Source organism: Leguminivora glycinivorella, chromosome 2 (genome assembly GCF_023078275.1).
Source record: "Leguminivora glycinivorella isolate SPB_JAAS2020 chromosome 2, LegGlyc_1.1, whole genome shotgun sequence".
Lineage (NCBI taxonomy): Eukaryota > Metazoa > Arthropoda > Insecta > Lepidoptera > Tortricidae > Leguminivora > Leguminivora glycinivorella.
The window spans coordinates 20,123,502-20,139,941 of NC_062972.1; the positions used below are offsets into that span (position 1 = coordinate 20,123,502).

Sequence of the window (16,440 nt, forward strand, 5' to 3'; positions counted from 1 at the left end):
TGTCTGCTTGCGCCTCTGGAGAACTAGTCTTCCAGGATTGAGTACCATACTTACTATTTAGATAAACAACTCGGCACCTAGTGGCACCTTTAGTGCGCCTTGTCTGTTACTAAGATAATCGAGGTAATAGCCTTTAGTTAGATATGGAAACAATTGTAAGAGATACCATTACACCACTGTGAGCCACCAAGTATAAATAAATACTTAGCTTTAGTCGTCTCTGCAATATCTGGATAGCACGTGGATCACTTCACTGTGTGTTACACTTTTAAGTACTGGCGCGTTTCTCGCGCCTCGTGGAATGTCTACGTGGCACGTAGTTTGACAACTTTGAGATACTTACTATGGCTCCACCCAGAGGGCGCCGCCAGTGTTGCCGCAGGGGAATATTCTTGGGGCTCTATAGTTTCGCGTTGGTCGCGACACCAGTGTTAAAGAGATTACTATAGTAGAAGTATTTTTACCTGTATGATAACTAAGTTTATAAACTTCTTAAATTATTTTTGTATTATATCGAGGCAAGGATATTAATACCTTGTAACGAATTGGTAACTCATTATTATGAAGCCATAAAACCAAACATTTGCGCAATCAAAAAAAAACTTTAATTCTGTATTAGTAGATTTCATGGTAGTAACTTTGAATATTGACTGGTATCCCCAAATAATGACAGTGATGACGTCATTCAAATAATTTTGACAGTGGCAATATGTGCGAAAGGGACACCAGCCCCAACTTTACCCTCTCATATGGACACATTTTTTGGCCAAACAACTCAATCTAGCTTAATAATATATAAATCCATGTTGGACCCATAATGAGAACGAGAAAGAGATACTTTTTTCTCACTCTCATGGATGGTGGTTGTCATGTGGTTGTGACCTAGCCTTGGCAGTAATATATCGCGGTAGTCTGTTAGCACTATTTTGGCTACAAAACCTTAGCATCCTGGTCACAATAAAAAAAAGATATTTGACAGTGACAGCTGACAGCAATACAATGCCATAAATTGGCATCAAATTGGCATAGTGGTTTCAATGATTTTCATCAAAGATTGATTTTCATGGTTGGAAGCACAGTTGGAAGCGTATGTTTGGCGCACTTCGTATAAACATAGTTGTTTTGCTATTGGTTTCTTTAAAATTCCGTCACAAACGTAGATAATTTAGTATCTCAAATCTATGGACATCTTAAAAGCAGAAATCGCCAAAAAACGGAAGACTCTAGAGGAAAAGAATGTCTTGGTAAATTATAACACAAAAATTATACAATGAACAACTTATTTAATATATACTTCAACTGAATAGTTTGTTTCACAGAATGCGAACAAAAAGTATTTCAAAAGAGGCGACCTTCTGGCAAAAGAACAAGAGGAATATTTCAAGAAATATGGCCAATCCAGTAAAGAGGCTGAGGAAGAAAAGCGGGACACAGAAGAGAAGCGGGAAAAAGGTACCCATATATTTGAAATATGGTGCGGGTTGAGAATACTTTACTTAAATTTGTATTCTCAATGTCTTTTATCATGCAGAAACGTCTGCGAGCGATATTACATATTTTTAAATTAAATGAAAAATATGTAATACTTTACTTACTAACTTAAGCTATGTATCAATTATATACATCATTATTATACCAAATTGCAGCAAAAAGACAAGAAAGCAATGAGTCAGAGCAAACCGAAAGTGCACCCCTGCCAAGATCAGAGGTTATAAAACGGTTAAGAGAGAGGGGCCACCCAATATTACTGTATGGTGAAAGTGAAGTACAAGCTTTCAGAAGATTGCGAAGAATTGAAATACAAGAACCTGAAGCGAATAGGGTAAAGTATTATGCTCTAACTTTTTCCTACATAATTGTATGTAAAAATGAAAATTATCCTAACTGATTTTTAATATTTTAGGGTTTCAGAAATGATTTTCAAGAAGCTATGGACAAAGTGGATGAAGCTTACCTGAATGAAATATTAGCACTTGGAACCCAAGTAAGTTTTAGCATTTTTCTTATTACATTTACAGATTACAGGGCCTAGGGTAAATTGATAGTAAAAAAAACCGGCCAAGAGCGTGTCGGGCCACGCTCAGTGTAGGGTTCCGTAGTTTTCCGTATTTTTCTCAAAAACTACTGAACCTATTAAGTTCAAAACAATTTTCCTAGAAAGTATTTATAAAGTTCTACTTTTATGATTTTTTTTCATATTTTTTAAACATATGGTTCAAAAGTTAGAGGGGGGGGGGGACGCACTTTTTTTTCCTTTACGAGCGATTATTTCCGGAAATATTAATATTATCAAAAAACGATCTCAGTAAACCCTTATTAATTTTTTAATACCTATCCAACAATATATCACACGTTGGGGTTGGAATGAAAAAAAATATCAGCCCCCACTTTACATGTAGGGGGAGTACCCTATAAAAACATTTTTTTCCATTTTTTATTTTTGCACTTTGTTGGCGTGATTGATATACATATTGGTACCAAATTTCAGCTTTATAGTGCTAACGATTACGGACGGACAGACGGACAGACAGACAGACAGACAGACATGGCGAAACTATAAGGGTTCCTAGTTGACTACGGAACCCTAAAAATGAGACTCAATAGATTTTTACATTTTATACAAAGTGGCCTCAGTTTAAGGAAAAATCCAATGATAAATTTGTCTATAATTGATTTGTGTTGATTTTACATTAAGCAAAGTTTTTTTGTTTTCTAGAGTGATACTGAAAAGTCCTTAAAAGAAGATGCCTTAGATGATTCTGTCACATATGAATTTATTCAAGAAATGGCCAAAACTATGGGCCAAGGAGACAGGAACCATGATATGAATGTTATCATGACATTGCTTCAGGTAAAATATATCTTAGAAGTAACTCTATTTCTCTTTAATGACATTAACTGTTAATTTCATAATCACTACAAATTTAAATAGATATCATACACGAAAGAAAAAACGACAAGGCCCACTGGTGGCCGAGCCGGGAATCGAACCCGGGTCTTCAGCTTACGCGGCTAACGTCTTCACCACTAGACCACCCGCCCGCCGTGGTACCCAACGAAATTTCTCTAGTGTATGTTATCTCTGATAAGGCTAGGCGCCTTTGACCAACTCTAAGGGCGAGCAATTAGTGCTTGCACCTTCTATACGAATCCTTTGCAGGATTACGATATAGCGAGAGAGATGGTGCTGCCATCTATACAACTAGGGAACAAATCAAATTATTTTATTGAATATTTTTCGATTTGTTCTTTTTCAAGTAGTCACACTACTATATATAAATTACAAATTTAAATAGATATCATACACGAAAGAAAAAAACGACAAGGCCCACTGGTGGCCGAGCCGGGAATCGAACCCGGGTCTTCAGCTTACGCGGCTAACGTCTTCACCACTAGACCACCCGCCCGCCGTGGTACCCGACGAAATTTCTCTAGTGTATGTTATCTCTGATAAGGCTAGGCGCCTTTGACCAACTCTAAGGGCGAGCAATTAGTGCTTGCACCTTCTATACGAATCCTTTGCAGGATTACGATATAGCGAGAGAGATGGTGCTGCCATCTATACAACTAGGGAACAAATCAAATTATTTTATTGAATATTTTTCGATTTGTTCTTTTTTTCAAGTAGTCACACTACTATATATAAATTACAAATTTAAATATCTCGCTATATCGTAATCCTGCAAAGGATTCGTATAGAAGGTGCAAGCACTAATTGCTCGCCCTTAGAGTTGGTCAAAGGCGCCTAGCCTTATCAGAGATAACATACACTAGAGAAATTTCGTCGGGTACCACGGCGGGCGGGTGGTCTAGTGGTGAAGACGTTAGCCGCGTAAGCTGAAGACCCGGGTTCGATTCCCGGCTCGGCCACCAGTGGGCCTTGTCGTTTTTTCTTTCGTGTATGATATCTATTTAAATTTGTAATTTATATATAGTAGTGTGACTACTTGAAAAAAAGAACAAATCGAAAAATATTCAATAAAATAATTTGATTTGTTCCCTAGTTGTATAGATGGCAGCACCATCTCTCTCGCTATATCGTAATCCTGCAAAGGATTCGTATAGAAGGTGCAAGCACTAATTGCTCGCCCTTAGAGTTGGTCAAAGGCGCCTAGCCTTATCAGAGATAACATACACTAGAGAAATTTCGTCGGGTACCACGGCGGGCGGGTGGTCTAGTGGTGAAGACGTTAGCCGCGTAAGCTGAAGACCCGGGTTCGATTCCCGGCTCGGCCACCAGTGGGCCTTGTCGTTTTTTCTTTCGTGTATGATATCTATTTAAATTTGTAATTTATATATAGTAGTGTGACTACTTGAAAAAAAGAACAAATCGAAAAATATTCAATAAAATAATTTGATTTGTTCCCTAGTTGTATAGATGGCAGCACCATCTCTCTCGCTATATCGTAATCCTGCAAAGGATTCGTATAGAAGGTGCAAGCACTAATTGCTCGCCCTTAGAGTTGGTCAAAGGCGCCTAGCCTTATCAGAGATAACATACACTAGAGAAATTTCGTCGGGTACCACGGCGGGCGGGTGGTCTAGTGGTGAAGACGTTAGCCGCGTAAGCTGAAGACCCGGGTTCGATTCCCGGCTCGGCCACCAGTGGACCTTGTCGTTTTTTCTTTCGTGTATGATATCTATTTAAATTTGTAATTTATATATAGTAGTGTGACTACTTGAAAAAAGAACAAATCGAAAAATATTCAATAAAATAATTTGATTTGTTCCCTAGTTGTATAGATGGCAGCACCATCTCTCTCGCTATATCGTAATCCTGCAAAGGATTCGTATAGAAGGTGCAAGCACTAATTGCTCGCCCTTAGAGTTGGTCAAAGGCGCCTAGCCTTATCAGAGATAACATACACTAGAGAAATTTCGTCGGGTACCACGGCGGGCGGGTGGTCTAGTGGTGAAGACGTTAGCCGCGTAAGCTGAAGACCCGGGTTCGATTCCCGGCTCGGCCACCAGTGGGCCTTGTCGTTTTTTCTTTCGTGTATGATATCTATTTAAATTTGTAATTTATATATAGTAGTGTGACTACTTGAAAAAAAGAACAAATCGAAAAATATTCAATAAAATAATTTGATTTGTTCCCTAGTTGTTCATAATCACTAATTAAAAACAAATAGACTAGTTTTATGAAATACGAGTAATTATATTATCTTTAAGAATTTAATTTAAAGAGACTTATATTGACCGGGATATAGACCGTGATTACCTTTTTGATTTTTGTCGAGCTCCCGATATTTCGACGCAGTTGCATGCATCATGATCACGGAAAACTGACGAACTGACTTATATCCCGGTCAATATAAGTCTAATGAAAATAACCGTGAATCATTCAAAACTCTTAATTTAAAGAGTTTTTTTTTTCAGTTTCTTTTGACAATGTGGGGTCAACAACTCAATTCTGCAACTGCAGCTGAGAAAAATACAGTAAAACATAAAATGACTCGCGCAACATACACCCAAACACAGGTATACCTCAAACCACTTATGAGGAAACTCAAGAAAAAAAATCTACCAGAAGACATCTGTGACAGTCTCATGGAAATTACTAAGTGCTTATTGGAGAGAAATTATCTACAGGTATGTGTGGTCATAAATACTGTACATACATACTACCATGCAAACTAGGCAAAATGCTTGTGAAAACGCAGAAAATACCCAGTATAAATTAACCAATTTTAAAGCCCTAAAATAAAATGTATGACTAACAACTTCTTTCCCTTTTCCCAGGCGAGTGACGCATATCTCCAGATGGCGATTGGTAATGCTCCATGGCCCATTGGCGTGACTATGGTCGGTATTCACGCCCGTACAGGAAGAGAGAAGATTTTCTCTAAGAATGTAGCTCACGTCATGAACGATGAAACCCAGAGGAAATATATCCAAGCCCTGAAAAGACTCATGACCAAATGCCAAGAATATTTTCCTACTGATCCCTCTAGATGTGTGGAGTATACCACGACAGTACAATAAATATCTACCTTTTAGAAAAGAGTGGTGTGATTTTTATTATACCTTATGTCTATTCTATAACCTAATAAACAGTTATTATATAAATAAGTTGACACAGACTTATACAGATAAGTTGTTATAAACATCTTCAGCTGAGTTATCTGCGCGGGAGAGAGACTATAATAGCCGCCTAACCTAACTCTTGATTTGTTTATATAGGTAGCGGCAGAAAGCCTATCCAGCGGTCTAAGCTTACAGGAGCATTTTTTTGTCAATGAGGACGCACACTGACATTTTATCCACGTTTAGTACGTAATTGGTACGTAATAGTAAATATTCTCTTTGATTTTATCCCGCCAGGCGGCCCCTGTGCAAGTGTGTGTGTGTGTCATTCATATGTGAGAGAGAGAAAAAACATTATTTTTTCGCTCTCATCTCTCATGTATGAAATTCTTTATCTGCGATGCAAGTGCAAAGGACTAATAGGGTGGCGCCATCTGTCGTAACCTTTGAGTGTGCCTCCTCATTACAAAGTAGGAATATGGATAGCAAATGCGCTATGTGCAAACGCCACGAATTATTTGAACATTGGTATAACCGGTAAATGAAATCTTAAGTGCAACCCTAGGTCAAATTGTCAATGTCAGTTTGACGTAATGGCCCCTGTACACACATGGCCAACAGCTCCACCAACCCTTTGTGAAAGCCCTTGGCAAAGATTAGAGCCGCTGTTTACACATTGGCGAACCAATCACTTGGCATTGGCTCTTCATGAAAGATGGACGTGGAATGGAAAAATCTAGGAAATTCTAGATCATAGACATTGACAGAAAAATTTGATTAAAAAATAATAACCCCGTAGTAAAATTAAATTATTTGAAATATTAACAATTTTTTTAATATTATGATAAGAACATTTATCTTTTTTAGGAAATACATTAAACATTTGCAAGGTTATTTTATTTCCTAAAATCTACACTATTATTGACATAGATAAACTTATTATTTTCGTAAATATTTCACTACCGTCCTCTCTGACGGCTGACGACCAACTGAATGAAGTAGGCTTGTGTCGTTCACGAACTATGAACTGTTAGGAATAAAATCCCATCAATGACCGAAATGAACTGAATCTTTCCGTGCTCTGGGAATCGGTCTTTGCTCATTTAGTTCAGTATAAGATCGGCGAGCGCGAGTGGTTTGGATCGAGAATGAGTGTGTGACTGCGCCGACCGAGAGCGAGAGCTACTTAGCAGAGCAACAAAAAAACGTCAAGTTTTCATATTAAACTTCTGTTACTTACAACCTTTCGGTCCGGAATGTTACTATCTGTGGACTATTCGTATAATTTTGACACTATTCGGTCCCATTCGTTCTGATCTTTCCGACCGCAGTGGTCGCTGGTCTGGCTGAACTAAATGAGCAAAAGACCTAAAGGAGCGAACTAGTTCGTGGGAGCGATTGAACGAGATCGGAGCGATCCGATTAACGAACGAGACGGCACAAGCCTAGAATGAAGCGCCAATGTGTAAACGCAGTTGGCCATTGGCGCCAAGATCCTTTGATGTGTGGACAAAAAACCGACACGAATCGGTTGGCCGGCAAGCGCTAGCGCCAACTGCCAACTTACGGCCAAGTAGCCCTCTACACACATGGCCAAGGGGGTTGGTGGAGCTGTTGGCCATGTGTGTACAGCGGCCTTAATCGTAAACAAAAATAAATATGGGTGGGTTTTGGTTTTAAAGCCATGCTTTCCAGTTACGGCTTGTTTATAATTGTAGAAATAAAACATCGGCTAACATAATTATTAATACTCTTAATGAAATGAGACTGAATTGCGTGATAAAGGATGACGGGGAAGGATCTGGAACGTATTTTAAGCGGCCAGATTTTGTTTCTTGGTTGCCTCATTCTTGGATATCGTGAGTTAAATATTATTTCAGTAGTTTATTGATACATAGCACTTTAGTGAATTCATTTAGACCATGCACATTATACAAACTTTACAGGTACCCAAATCCTATAATTCCTAAACTACCTATTTTGCAATTGAGCGTAAGTCATATTCTAACCTGATATTTTATATTTTAGATTCCGGCAATATGGACTCAGCATTAGCTCAAAAATATTTACAAATAATAGGTGAGTGTTATATTTAATAATTAATTTATAATAGTATTATCATTAACCCATTCAGGGCCAGCAACTCAGCCTATGAGTCATGGTGGAACAGTTCCGCAGGGCCGATGACTCGCATGCGAGTCCTGAATAAATTCTGATTTAAACATAAACAAAACGTAATATAACGTAATAATGTAAGTATAGTTTGAGCTAACAACCATTTTCATAAGGTAATAATGAAAAAAAAATTCTAAACATGTTTTTTTTAGTGAAATGGGGTCGAAAATATTCAAGTTTGGTTTACTATAAGTGTAATATAGTCAATATTCTGAAATTCGAGATACATACGTGTTCCAAGCAAATGGATGAATCCACATTTCAAAAATATAAATAATATACATATGCCTGAAGTTATAGACCCGACTCAAGGTATGGGTCACCATGGCCTGGCGCTACTTGTAAAATCTACACATATTTTCATAGCACGCAAAAATAAACTTTATTGCATTGTTTTAAAGCTTATTTCATGACGAAATTCGTTGCAAATTGTACCATTTTACAACGGATTACTGTTTGGATGGCAGCAAGCAACATTTCTAAGAACCAAACTTATTACCATGCTATATTTTTTTGTTTCATTACAAAAACAGGGCGGCTTAAACAGTCACAAACTAAATAGTAATTATTGTATTATCATAAAAGTGTGTGACAAATATTTACAAGACAAGTTTTTTTCTAAACATTTGCGTGGTGTTTATAACAGTTTTAAGTGCTCTATTGTTTCTATTATAATGACGTTTACCAAAACAAAGATCATGACAGGCCACATGTAAGATTATCGGTGACACTTGGCCAATAAACAATGAATGCACCTGAGCGGCGGCGGATTAAGCGGTCGTCTCATCTTTCACGTGGTATTTTTGACAAAAACTCAAGAAATTATTTTTCCCATCCAGAGGGGATGTATTTTAGAGTAATATGGGAAATTCTATTTAGTCACGATTTATTCGTTGGCGACTTTATACTCGTCCCAGTGCTCTTCAGTGATTTCGTATTTTGTGATTTTTGTGACCTTGGCTATGGTCACTATGGATGACTAGAAATATACATAATCACGCGCTAAGTTGCGGAATTTCATTATAAATATTTTTTAAATACTTTTCTGAACCGTATTATTAATTAATTATATGAGAATAACAGCATCCTCTTGACAATCATATATTTCTGGTCAGACTACAAAATGTTAATTCTTACAAATAGCAACAAATTAGTAAATACATTTATTTTGAATATGAACAGAAAACAGTTGGTTAGTAAAAATGTTGCATAAGGTTGTTCAACTGGCCGGATTCATAAGCGGCAATTTATTTTGCGTTCGCGCCAGGCCAGAGACCCATGAGCTGAGTCACGCGTTTTAGCTAAAAACGGTTTGTATGGTAGCCCGGCGTGATGTGTACGCTCGACAGTCCTTGGCCATGAATGGGTTAATGCATATTATGCATACCTACCCTGAAACATTTAATAAGAATTATAATTTTGCAGCTTCCTTGATAGCCAATCTGCTGGCAGGAGAAGGCTTCGAGTTAACCTGTACCACCATTTGCACTGCAGTTAAGAACAAGAAACTGCCTGTGCCCAAGTTTAAGGAAACATACAAACTGTCCCTGTATGTGCTGCTGTTCACTGTACCCATCACTGTGTACTGTGGACACTCATTGTTAAAAGAAGAGCAACTGGTGTTTTGGATGGCTTATGCTCTAGTAAGATATTTAAACATGGTAAGATATCTTTATAAATCAGTTCTAAATAAAATCAATTTTATGAATTTTATACATATCCTATACCTGCTACAATCACAGTTCTATTAACAGATTTTAGATAAAACACTGAATCAACAAAAAAAACACAAATTAGATTATGAAAACTTGTTTCAACTTTCATTACATTCTCAGAATCTTATTAATTTTTACCTAATTTCAGAAGTGCCAACCAACTATAATAACATATGGCGAGGCGCTTGCATGCAGTTTTGCTGAAGGTTTCCTGTGCCAAGTGATTCCTCCTGGTGGCGAGTGGGTGAGCTCTTAGTGCCGCTTTGCATGCGCGGTTGTGGTAAAGTTTCATTTGTTAACAATTGAATAAGCCATATGTGTTAATATTTATCTATTGACTAAAGTATTGCAATATAGTTATTTTATTCATGTTACTAATTATTATTAGGCTGTCTGTTGTTGCAGTAGCCTCACTACTATGACTGTCTAATATTACAGTTTTCAAGACACTTGTTAACATTCAATTTGCATTGTAATAAACGAGAAATAAATCGTTTTTGCAATACTTTTTTACGATAGACTAATCCATTTGTCTCCATTGCTACTACATATGCTCTAACATGTCTAATAGAGAGCACATCTTTTTTTAATCCATGTTGTCACCAGCTACGAGGGATTGGTGGAAGCTATAAGGACGGCTGCGATGGACCGGCGCGCAGCGTTCCCAGTGCGGCGGCTGTTCGTGGTGTTCCCGCGCTCCCTGCACTGCCCGCGCAGCCTCGAAGCCTTCAATAAGAACGACGAACGCTTGCCGCGTTTGGAACAATGCACTGTGAGTGGGATATGTGCAAGTAGATATTAACAACAATTTCAAGTTATTATTCAGAGAGATTCTTGTGATGTTATATCATAATATTTTGAATCCCCCTTAGGAAGATAGGTCAATCTTCATAAATAGTTTAACAATGTAATAAAATCCGGCAGAGGCGAATGTCTCTTCTCTAGGTTTAATATGCTGTAACAAGCACATACGGGCAATTTCGCGAGAACAATCACCAAAAATATTTTTTCTAAGGTAGGTAAATTTTATGTTTTTCCTACTCAGAAAGTGCTCAAAATCACGGGCCCTTTCGATCTAGGACAAAAAACAAGAGACAAAATAATGGTCCCAAAATTTTCTATTATTTTGCATACTTTCCAGCTTTCCACTTTGTAACCAGTGTACAAAATGGTCATCATCATATTATTTAAGAGCCAGGCTCTTGTCTGTGGAGTAATCGCCATTCCGTTCTTTTCTCTGCCGCTTTTTTGAGGTCCTGATACGTCACTACGTTGGTCTTCTCTTTAAGTTGGTCTAAAAACGCACGCCTCGGTCTTCCCCTGCCTCTAAAATGGTAACAAAGTGGAAAAATTAAATTTGGGACGCTTTTTTCTGCCTAGTAGGATGGAAAGGGCTCGTGATTATGAGTACCTAATAAAATCATTAAATTTAGCTAATTTAGAAAAAAAAGTTTTTGAATATTTTTTCGCGAACCTTAAATTGAATTTAAGGTTCAAATTAGTTTAGACCCAATATGCTTTTTTCAAATAAAGCATCAAAGCTGGATTATTCAGAATCAATCAGCAATAGTGAAGTGTATTTTAAAGAAGTTATTTTAGGCAGTAGGGAACTTCCATTTATCAGAGAGGTAACCATTTATTTGCATCATGTTTCTTCAATCACTGTGCTAATTTAAATATCAATGTCTGAGGAATAAAATTAAGCTTATCTAGAGATAAATTAACACTTTATTTTGCATCATAAATAAATAAAGATATACAATGAAGTGGTCACTTAGTTGCATACAATAGCCATACTTTTATTTTCCGGCACGACACTGCAGGGCCCGATGAAAACTTAAGGTTAGTGACTTGCGGCGTCTCCGACGATCTCAAGTGTATTGTGTTGTTATTTCATATTATTGTTTGTAGAGCCTTCCTGATATCTCTCGCGACGTCGCTGGCGTGTGTAACCGCGTGTACCGCAATACTGTGTACAAGATCCGTCGGCACCCGACCGATCCGCGGCCCGTGCATGTGGTGTGCGCCACTCCCATCAACACGCTGTGGATGGTGTTACAGAAGCGAGCCGTGTATACACGTAAGTGTTGATGTACCATGCCTCGCTGATTTGTGTACCACAACAATGTGTATAAGATCCGTCGCGTCGGCACCCGACCGACCCACGGCCCGTGCATGTGGTGTGCGCCACTCCCATCAACACGCTGTGGATGGTGTTACAGAAGCGAGTCGTGTATACACGTAAGTGTTGATGTACCATGCCTCGCTGATTTGTGTACCACAACAATGTGTATAAGATCCGTCGCGTCGGCACCCGACCGACCCACGGCCCGTGCATGTGGTGTGCGCCACTCCCATCAACACACTGTGGTTGGTGTTGCAGAAGCGAGCCATACTTAACTGTACCTTGCCTCGCTGATTTAAAACCACAAACGCGTGTACATTCGAATATGTCTCACAAAAGTTTAACTTTATGATATAAATGTTATAAATTATAACTAATAATTATGTTTTTTGCAGCTATGGCGAAGGCGGATGAGGAAGAGATCGCAGAGTCGTTTTGCGCCACACTGCCAAGCATCATCCACAACGATCCTGAGTTGCGGGACAAGTGCGACCTGGTGTACTACGATGGTAAGAGTTCTCATAAACCCTGGCGAAAGCCGACGCGGCAATTCTCGTTCTCAGGCAAATCAATCTTATACATTCGAACGGGTCATGGGCGTATTTTCAGTATTTAGCGCCCAAAGCCAACTAGCTTTGCTATCCCAACAAGAGTCATACCTAGGATGGCCATAGGGTAAAGACGCCCCATTTGAACCAACTTATCCCCTCACTCATAAAAACTTACGACCTGAATTTATTGACTTATGTTTTGTTCCTTTCCCACAAACTTGTAAAGCGTCTATGAATAACCAACCATTTTTTCTTCTTTTTTACAGACACAAAGCCTGAAGAGAATTTAGCTGAAATACTATTGGCAAAGATTCAAGAAGTTGAACCAAACTATGAGAACATTACCTGGGACCAGTAAATGTGTAAGCTAGGAAACAACTCTAAGGCTTATATTACAAAGTGTTACTTTTTGCTATCTCGTTAGACATAGTTAGACTGCTAAACCTACAAATTTATAAGTCCATCATAATTATAAGACAATTTGTTAATACTTATACTAGGCAGTAAATGTCCTAACTTACGAACTGATATCGGTATACTTTACCTTTATTAGCTGTAGCTATAACAGATACTCATGTTAGGGCATTTACTTAGGAATTATCAAGGTGAATCCTATAGCATTAGATAACGCAGACGTTCGGCGTTAAAAAAAACGAGCGGTAGTTTAGGCACTAGTCAACATATTGACAATCATAAGCATATTTTAAGTATAGGGAATCGCGTGAAGGTAAATTTGTAAATTAACTTATAGGTGTGACACTGAAGTGATAGCTTAAAAGTGTTGGTGTAATTTTTAAAATTGTATAAATGATTATACTTACTCAAAAGGCTTAATTCATTCACTAATTTGTCTATCAGATGTAGAGTATTTAATGGAGAATAATATGCCTCTTAGACTTCATTGTAGTTTCCTCAGTTTTCATGAAAAAGCTCTACTTATTCATATGTCAATGCTATATGAATGCCTTCTACCTTTAAGCCGCGTATCGACTGCGGGCGGCTGCCGCGCGAGCCATGTTCGACCGCGCCAAACCTGCGTTTTGGTGCGCGAGCCAATTTAAAGCTCAACATTTTCATATAGCGCGGCAGCGGCGCGCGGCAGGCGATCCGTGACCAAACATTCATTTAGGTCCGTCCCAATTGCGCACGCACAACACACTGACGCTCCTTTGCCGCGCCACCAAAAACCGACACGAACTGGTTCGCCGCGCGGCACGTTCGAGCGCGCCAATGTTCAAGCTGCCGCGCGCGGCAGACCCGTCCCCATATTGCGCGGCCGCCGCGCGAGCCAATGTTCGATGGTTTGCCGCGCGCAGTCGATACGCGGCTTTATAGTACATTGGGTTATATTCCCTTGTGCTACTTCTACTATTAATCTTGTATCTTGTGGTCCTTGTGGATAATAAGGTAAATTGTTTTCATGAATCATAGCTCAATAAATGTAAACTGATCATTAGTAATATAATTTATTTACAGAAACTACTAAACTAGTTGAGATTGAGTCTCAGGTTATTATTATATTATTCTTCATTTGCAGTCCCTTTGTATGGATCAGTTTCATAATTTTCAATGAGCAGTGTCTTGAATCTCCGTGCGGTGACTACAATGGTTTCTTCTTTTGCAGTTAAATTCATCACTTCAATGCGTGAAATGTACAAATGATCAGAGTTCTTTGGGCTAACAGTCTTTATGATATCAATTTCATCTCCTATTTTAACCTATAACAAATAGGAAAAAATGTTAACTTGTGCCTCCTGTCTGATATAATAATAAATGTTTTATATTCATAAATACTTACTGAAAGACTTTTCTTTACAATTTTTTTTCCATTAACTCTAATTTTACTTTCATAGAATAGTTGCTCTATTTTACTGAAAAAAAAAAAAGATGTAAGAATTAAATCATGTTACTCATGTTGCTCTTCCTTTAACTGTTACTGTACTGCGGTAATTATCACAGATTAATAAATACTGCAAAAATTACATTAACTATTGAATACATTACTGCTTATGCAGTAAGCTATAATCGCTACATACTCACTTTCTAGCAACTCCTAATGCCGTTTTTAGTATCAAGTCTGTCCTTAATGATGTGGTGTTGAATTTCACTACTTTTGAATCTCTTGACAAAGATGGATCATCATCAAGGGTATCTCCTTCATCATCTGACTCTTCGGCCCTTTGCTATAATGAAAAAAAAAGTACTTCTTTACAACACCTACCTATTTAGAAAGGGAACAATTTTTATCCCTTTGTAAATATTATCATTTTAATCCCTTGTGACACATTCTATTATTGATGTTGAAGTTACCCAGTTATGTTATCAAACACCATTTACTTTTAGACAACCAAGGTCAGAAGTCAGAACAGAACAATATACAACAAACCTTTTTTGATTTGTGTCGGATCGTATTATAAGACCAATAAAATTGGCATTTATTTGGCACTAAAGAAGTTGTAACAATATATTTTGAACAAACAGTCGTACTGATGAATTTCTTCAAAACTTCCTGTCTTATATTATTTGTCAACACAGGTTTTGTAACGCAGCGCCAAATAGGATTTATGATAGTTTTGTTCAAAAACATTGTACTTATTGTTACTACACAGTTTGCTACCTAGCAGAGTTAATTTAATTTACTTTGTACTTGAAAATGTTTCTAAAAGTATCCTTGGCTTATATTTTAGGTTATTTAGAGAATTTGACATTGTAAAATTAGCTTGAGGCTAAACTAAACAGCTGATTGAAATGTCAAAACGAGAAAAGTGCGTTCAGTACTAGACAAAAAATAATAATTTCGTGGGAGAGCATATGGAAACATTGGAATCATAGAAACATTTATTGAAATAACACAGTGAGTTACATTTTAGTCTGGTCCCCACACTAGGCATAGCCTATCCTGTGGTGGACATAGGATATAAACAATGTTTACAAGTTTAAAAAAATACTAGATTGAAATTAATGAATAAAGCTAGGAACATACTACGCGGACGTCCGTCGTAAAACGACCGCGACCGCGACCTATCAGTGTGCACGGAACAAAACATCCAGAGAGCCAGATTTCGATCGGACGTCCGTGCGCTCAAGGCCACGTCCGCGTCCGTCGACCGATAGTTTGCACGGTTTTGTGTATTTCCATTGTCCAGATTCCCGTCCGCGGTCGATTTACGACGGACGTCCGCGTAGTGTGTTCCTAGCTTAAGGCTTCCCACAGACAGTCTTAAAAATTCATAATCTTAAAAAAAATTTGTATGCAAATTGACACTGACAGATCTGTCAGTGTCTTGTCAGTTTGAACCACGTTTGAACTGTCAGATTGCATACAAGTTTTTTTTAAGATTATGAATTTTTAAGACTGTCTGTGGGAAGCCTAAGCTTTTGAAGACAGAAAAAAAAACAGGTATGAATGTATATAAATATATAGAATGACCTTGGCCCGGCCCGGTAATATGTTAAGGCCGTTGTACACATGGGGGAAACGGTTGGACCAACCCCATGGCCAAGCGTGTAGAGGGCTACTAGGCCGTACGTTGGCAATTGGCGCCAGCGCTGGCCGGCCAACCGACTGGTGTCGGTTTTTTATCCACACATCAAAGGATCTTGGAGCCAATGGCTAACTGCGTTCACACGTTGGCGCCTCATTCAGTTTGGCGTCAGCCGCAGCCGTCAGAGAGGACAGTAGTGAAAGATTTACGAAAATAATAAGTTTATCTATGCCAATAATAGTATTGATTTTAGGAAATAATTGCAATTTTTTATTGTATTGCCTAAAAAAGACAAATGTGCTTATCAAAATATTCAAAAAATTGTTAATGTTTCAGATAATTTAATTTTATCACGAGGTTAT

At 38.1% G+C, this 16,440-nt stretch overlaps 3 protein-coding genes across 3 annotated transcripts; 2 read left to right on the forward strand and 1 right to left on the reverse strand.

The window, feature by feature from the left end:
- Positions 1 to 999: 999 nt before the first annotated feature.
- LOC125237203 (pre-mRNA-splicing factor 18) lies at positions 1,000 to 6,018 on the forward strand. Its single transcript, XM_048144201.1, has 7 exons — positions 1,000 to 1,244; positions 1,320 to 1,452; positions 1,647 to 1,822; positions 1,904 to 1,984; positions 2,717 to 2,851; positions 5,380 to 5,592; positions 5,743 to 6,018. Exons 1-7 carry the CDS (start codon positions 1,182 to 1,184, stop codon positions 5,983 to 5,985), a joined length of 1,044 nt encoding a protein of 347 aa, XP_048000158.1. The 5' UTR covers positions 1,000 to 1,181; the 3' UTR covers positions 5,986 to 6,018.
- A 1,667-nt stretch (positions 6,019 to 7,685) lies between these two features.
- On the forward strand, positions 7,686 to 13,901 carry LOC125237213 (stimulator of interferon genes protein-like). The gene is made up of 8 exons (XM_048144213.1): positions 7,686 to 7,886; positions 8,056 to 8,106; positions 9,628 to 9,863; positions 10,066 to 10,157; positions 10,524 to 10,689; positions 11,829 to 11,997; positions 12,438 to 12,551; positions 12,860 to 13,901. Exons 1-8 carry the CDS (start codon positions 7,814 to 7,816, stop codon positions 12,949 to 12,951), a joined length of 993 nt encoding a protein of 330 aa, XP_048000170.1. The 5' UTR covers positions 7,686 to 7,813; the 3' UTR covers positions 12,952 to 13,901.
- A 142-nt stretch (positions 13,902 to 14,043) lies between these two features.
- Positions 14,044 to 15,293, reverse strand: LOC125237095 (mitochondrial transcription rescue factor 1). The gene is made up of 4 exons (XM_048144058.1): positions 14,980 to 15,293; positions 14,634 to 14,776; positions 14,392 to 14,464; positions 14,044 to 14,311 (listed from the first exon to the last, which is right to left on the reverse strand). The coding sequence occupies exons 1-4, from the start codon at positions 15,178 to 15,180 to the stop codon at positions 14,114 to 14,116; spliced, it is 615 nt and encodes a 204-aa protein (XP_048000015.1). The 5' UTR covers positions 15,181 to 15,293; the 3' UTR covers positions 14,044 to 14,113.
- Between the last annotated feature and the right edge of the window lie 1,147 nt (positions 15,294 to 16,440).

Excerpts from the sequence above, each read along its gene's own strand:
- LOC125237213 (XM_048144213.1), top strand. The coding sequence starts at position 7,814 with ATGACGGGGAAGGATCTGGAACGTATTTTAAGCGGCCAGATTTTGTTT. Across the intron at positions 9,864-10,065 it reads TAGTAAGATATTTAAACATG|AAGTGCCAACCAACTATAAT; the intron begins GTAAGATATCTT and ends ACCTAATTTCAG. Across the intron at positions 10,690-11,828 it reads CGCGTTTGGAACAATGCACT|AGCCTTCCTGATATCTCTCG; the intron begins GTGAGTGGGATA and ends TATTGTTTGTAG.
- LOC125237203 (XM_048144201.1), top strand. The coding sequence starts at position 1,182 with ATGGACATCTTAAAAGCAGAAATCGCCAAAAAACGGAAGACTCTAGAG. Across the intron at positions 1,985-2,716 it reads TATTAGCACTTGGAACCCAA|AGTGATACTGAAAAGTCCTT; the intron begins GTAAGTTTTAGC and ends TTTGTTTTCTAG. Across the intron at positions 5,593-5,742 it reads TGGAGAGAAATTATCTACAG|GCGAGTGACGCATATCTCCA; the intron begins GTATGTGTGGTC and ends CCCTTTTCCCAG.
- LOC125237095 (XM_048144058.1), bottom strand. The coding sequence starts at position 15,180 with ATGTTTTTGAACAAAACTATCATAAATCCTATTTGGCGCTGCGTTACA. Across the intron at positions 14,465-14,633 it reads GCATTAGGAGTTGCTAGAAA|TAAAATAGAGCAACTATTCT; the intron begins GTGAGTATGTAG and ends TTTTTTTTTCAG. Across the intron at positions 14,312-14,391 it reads TTGTAAAGAAAAGTCTTTCA|GTTAAAATAGGAGATGAAAT; the intron begins GTAAGTATTTAT and ends TATTTGTTATAG.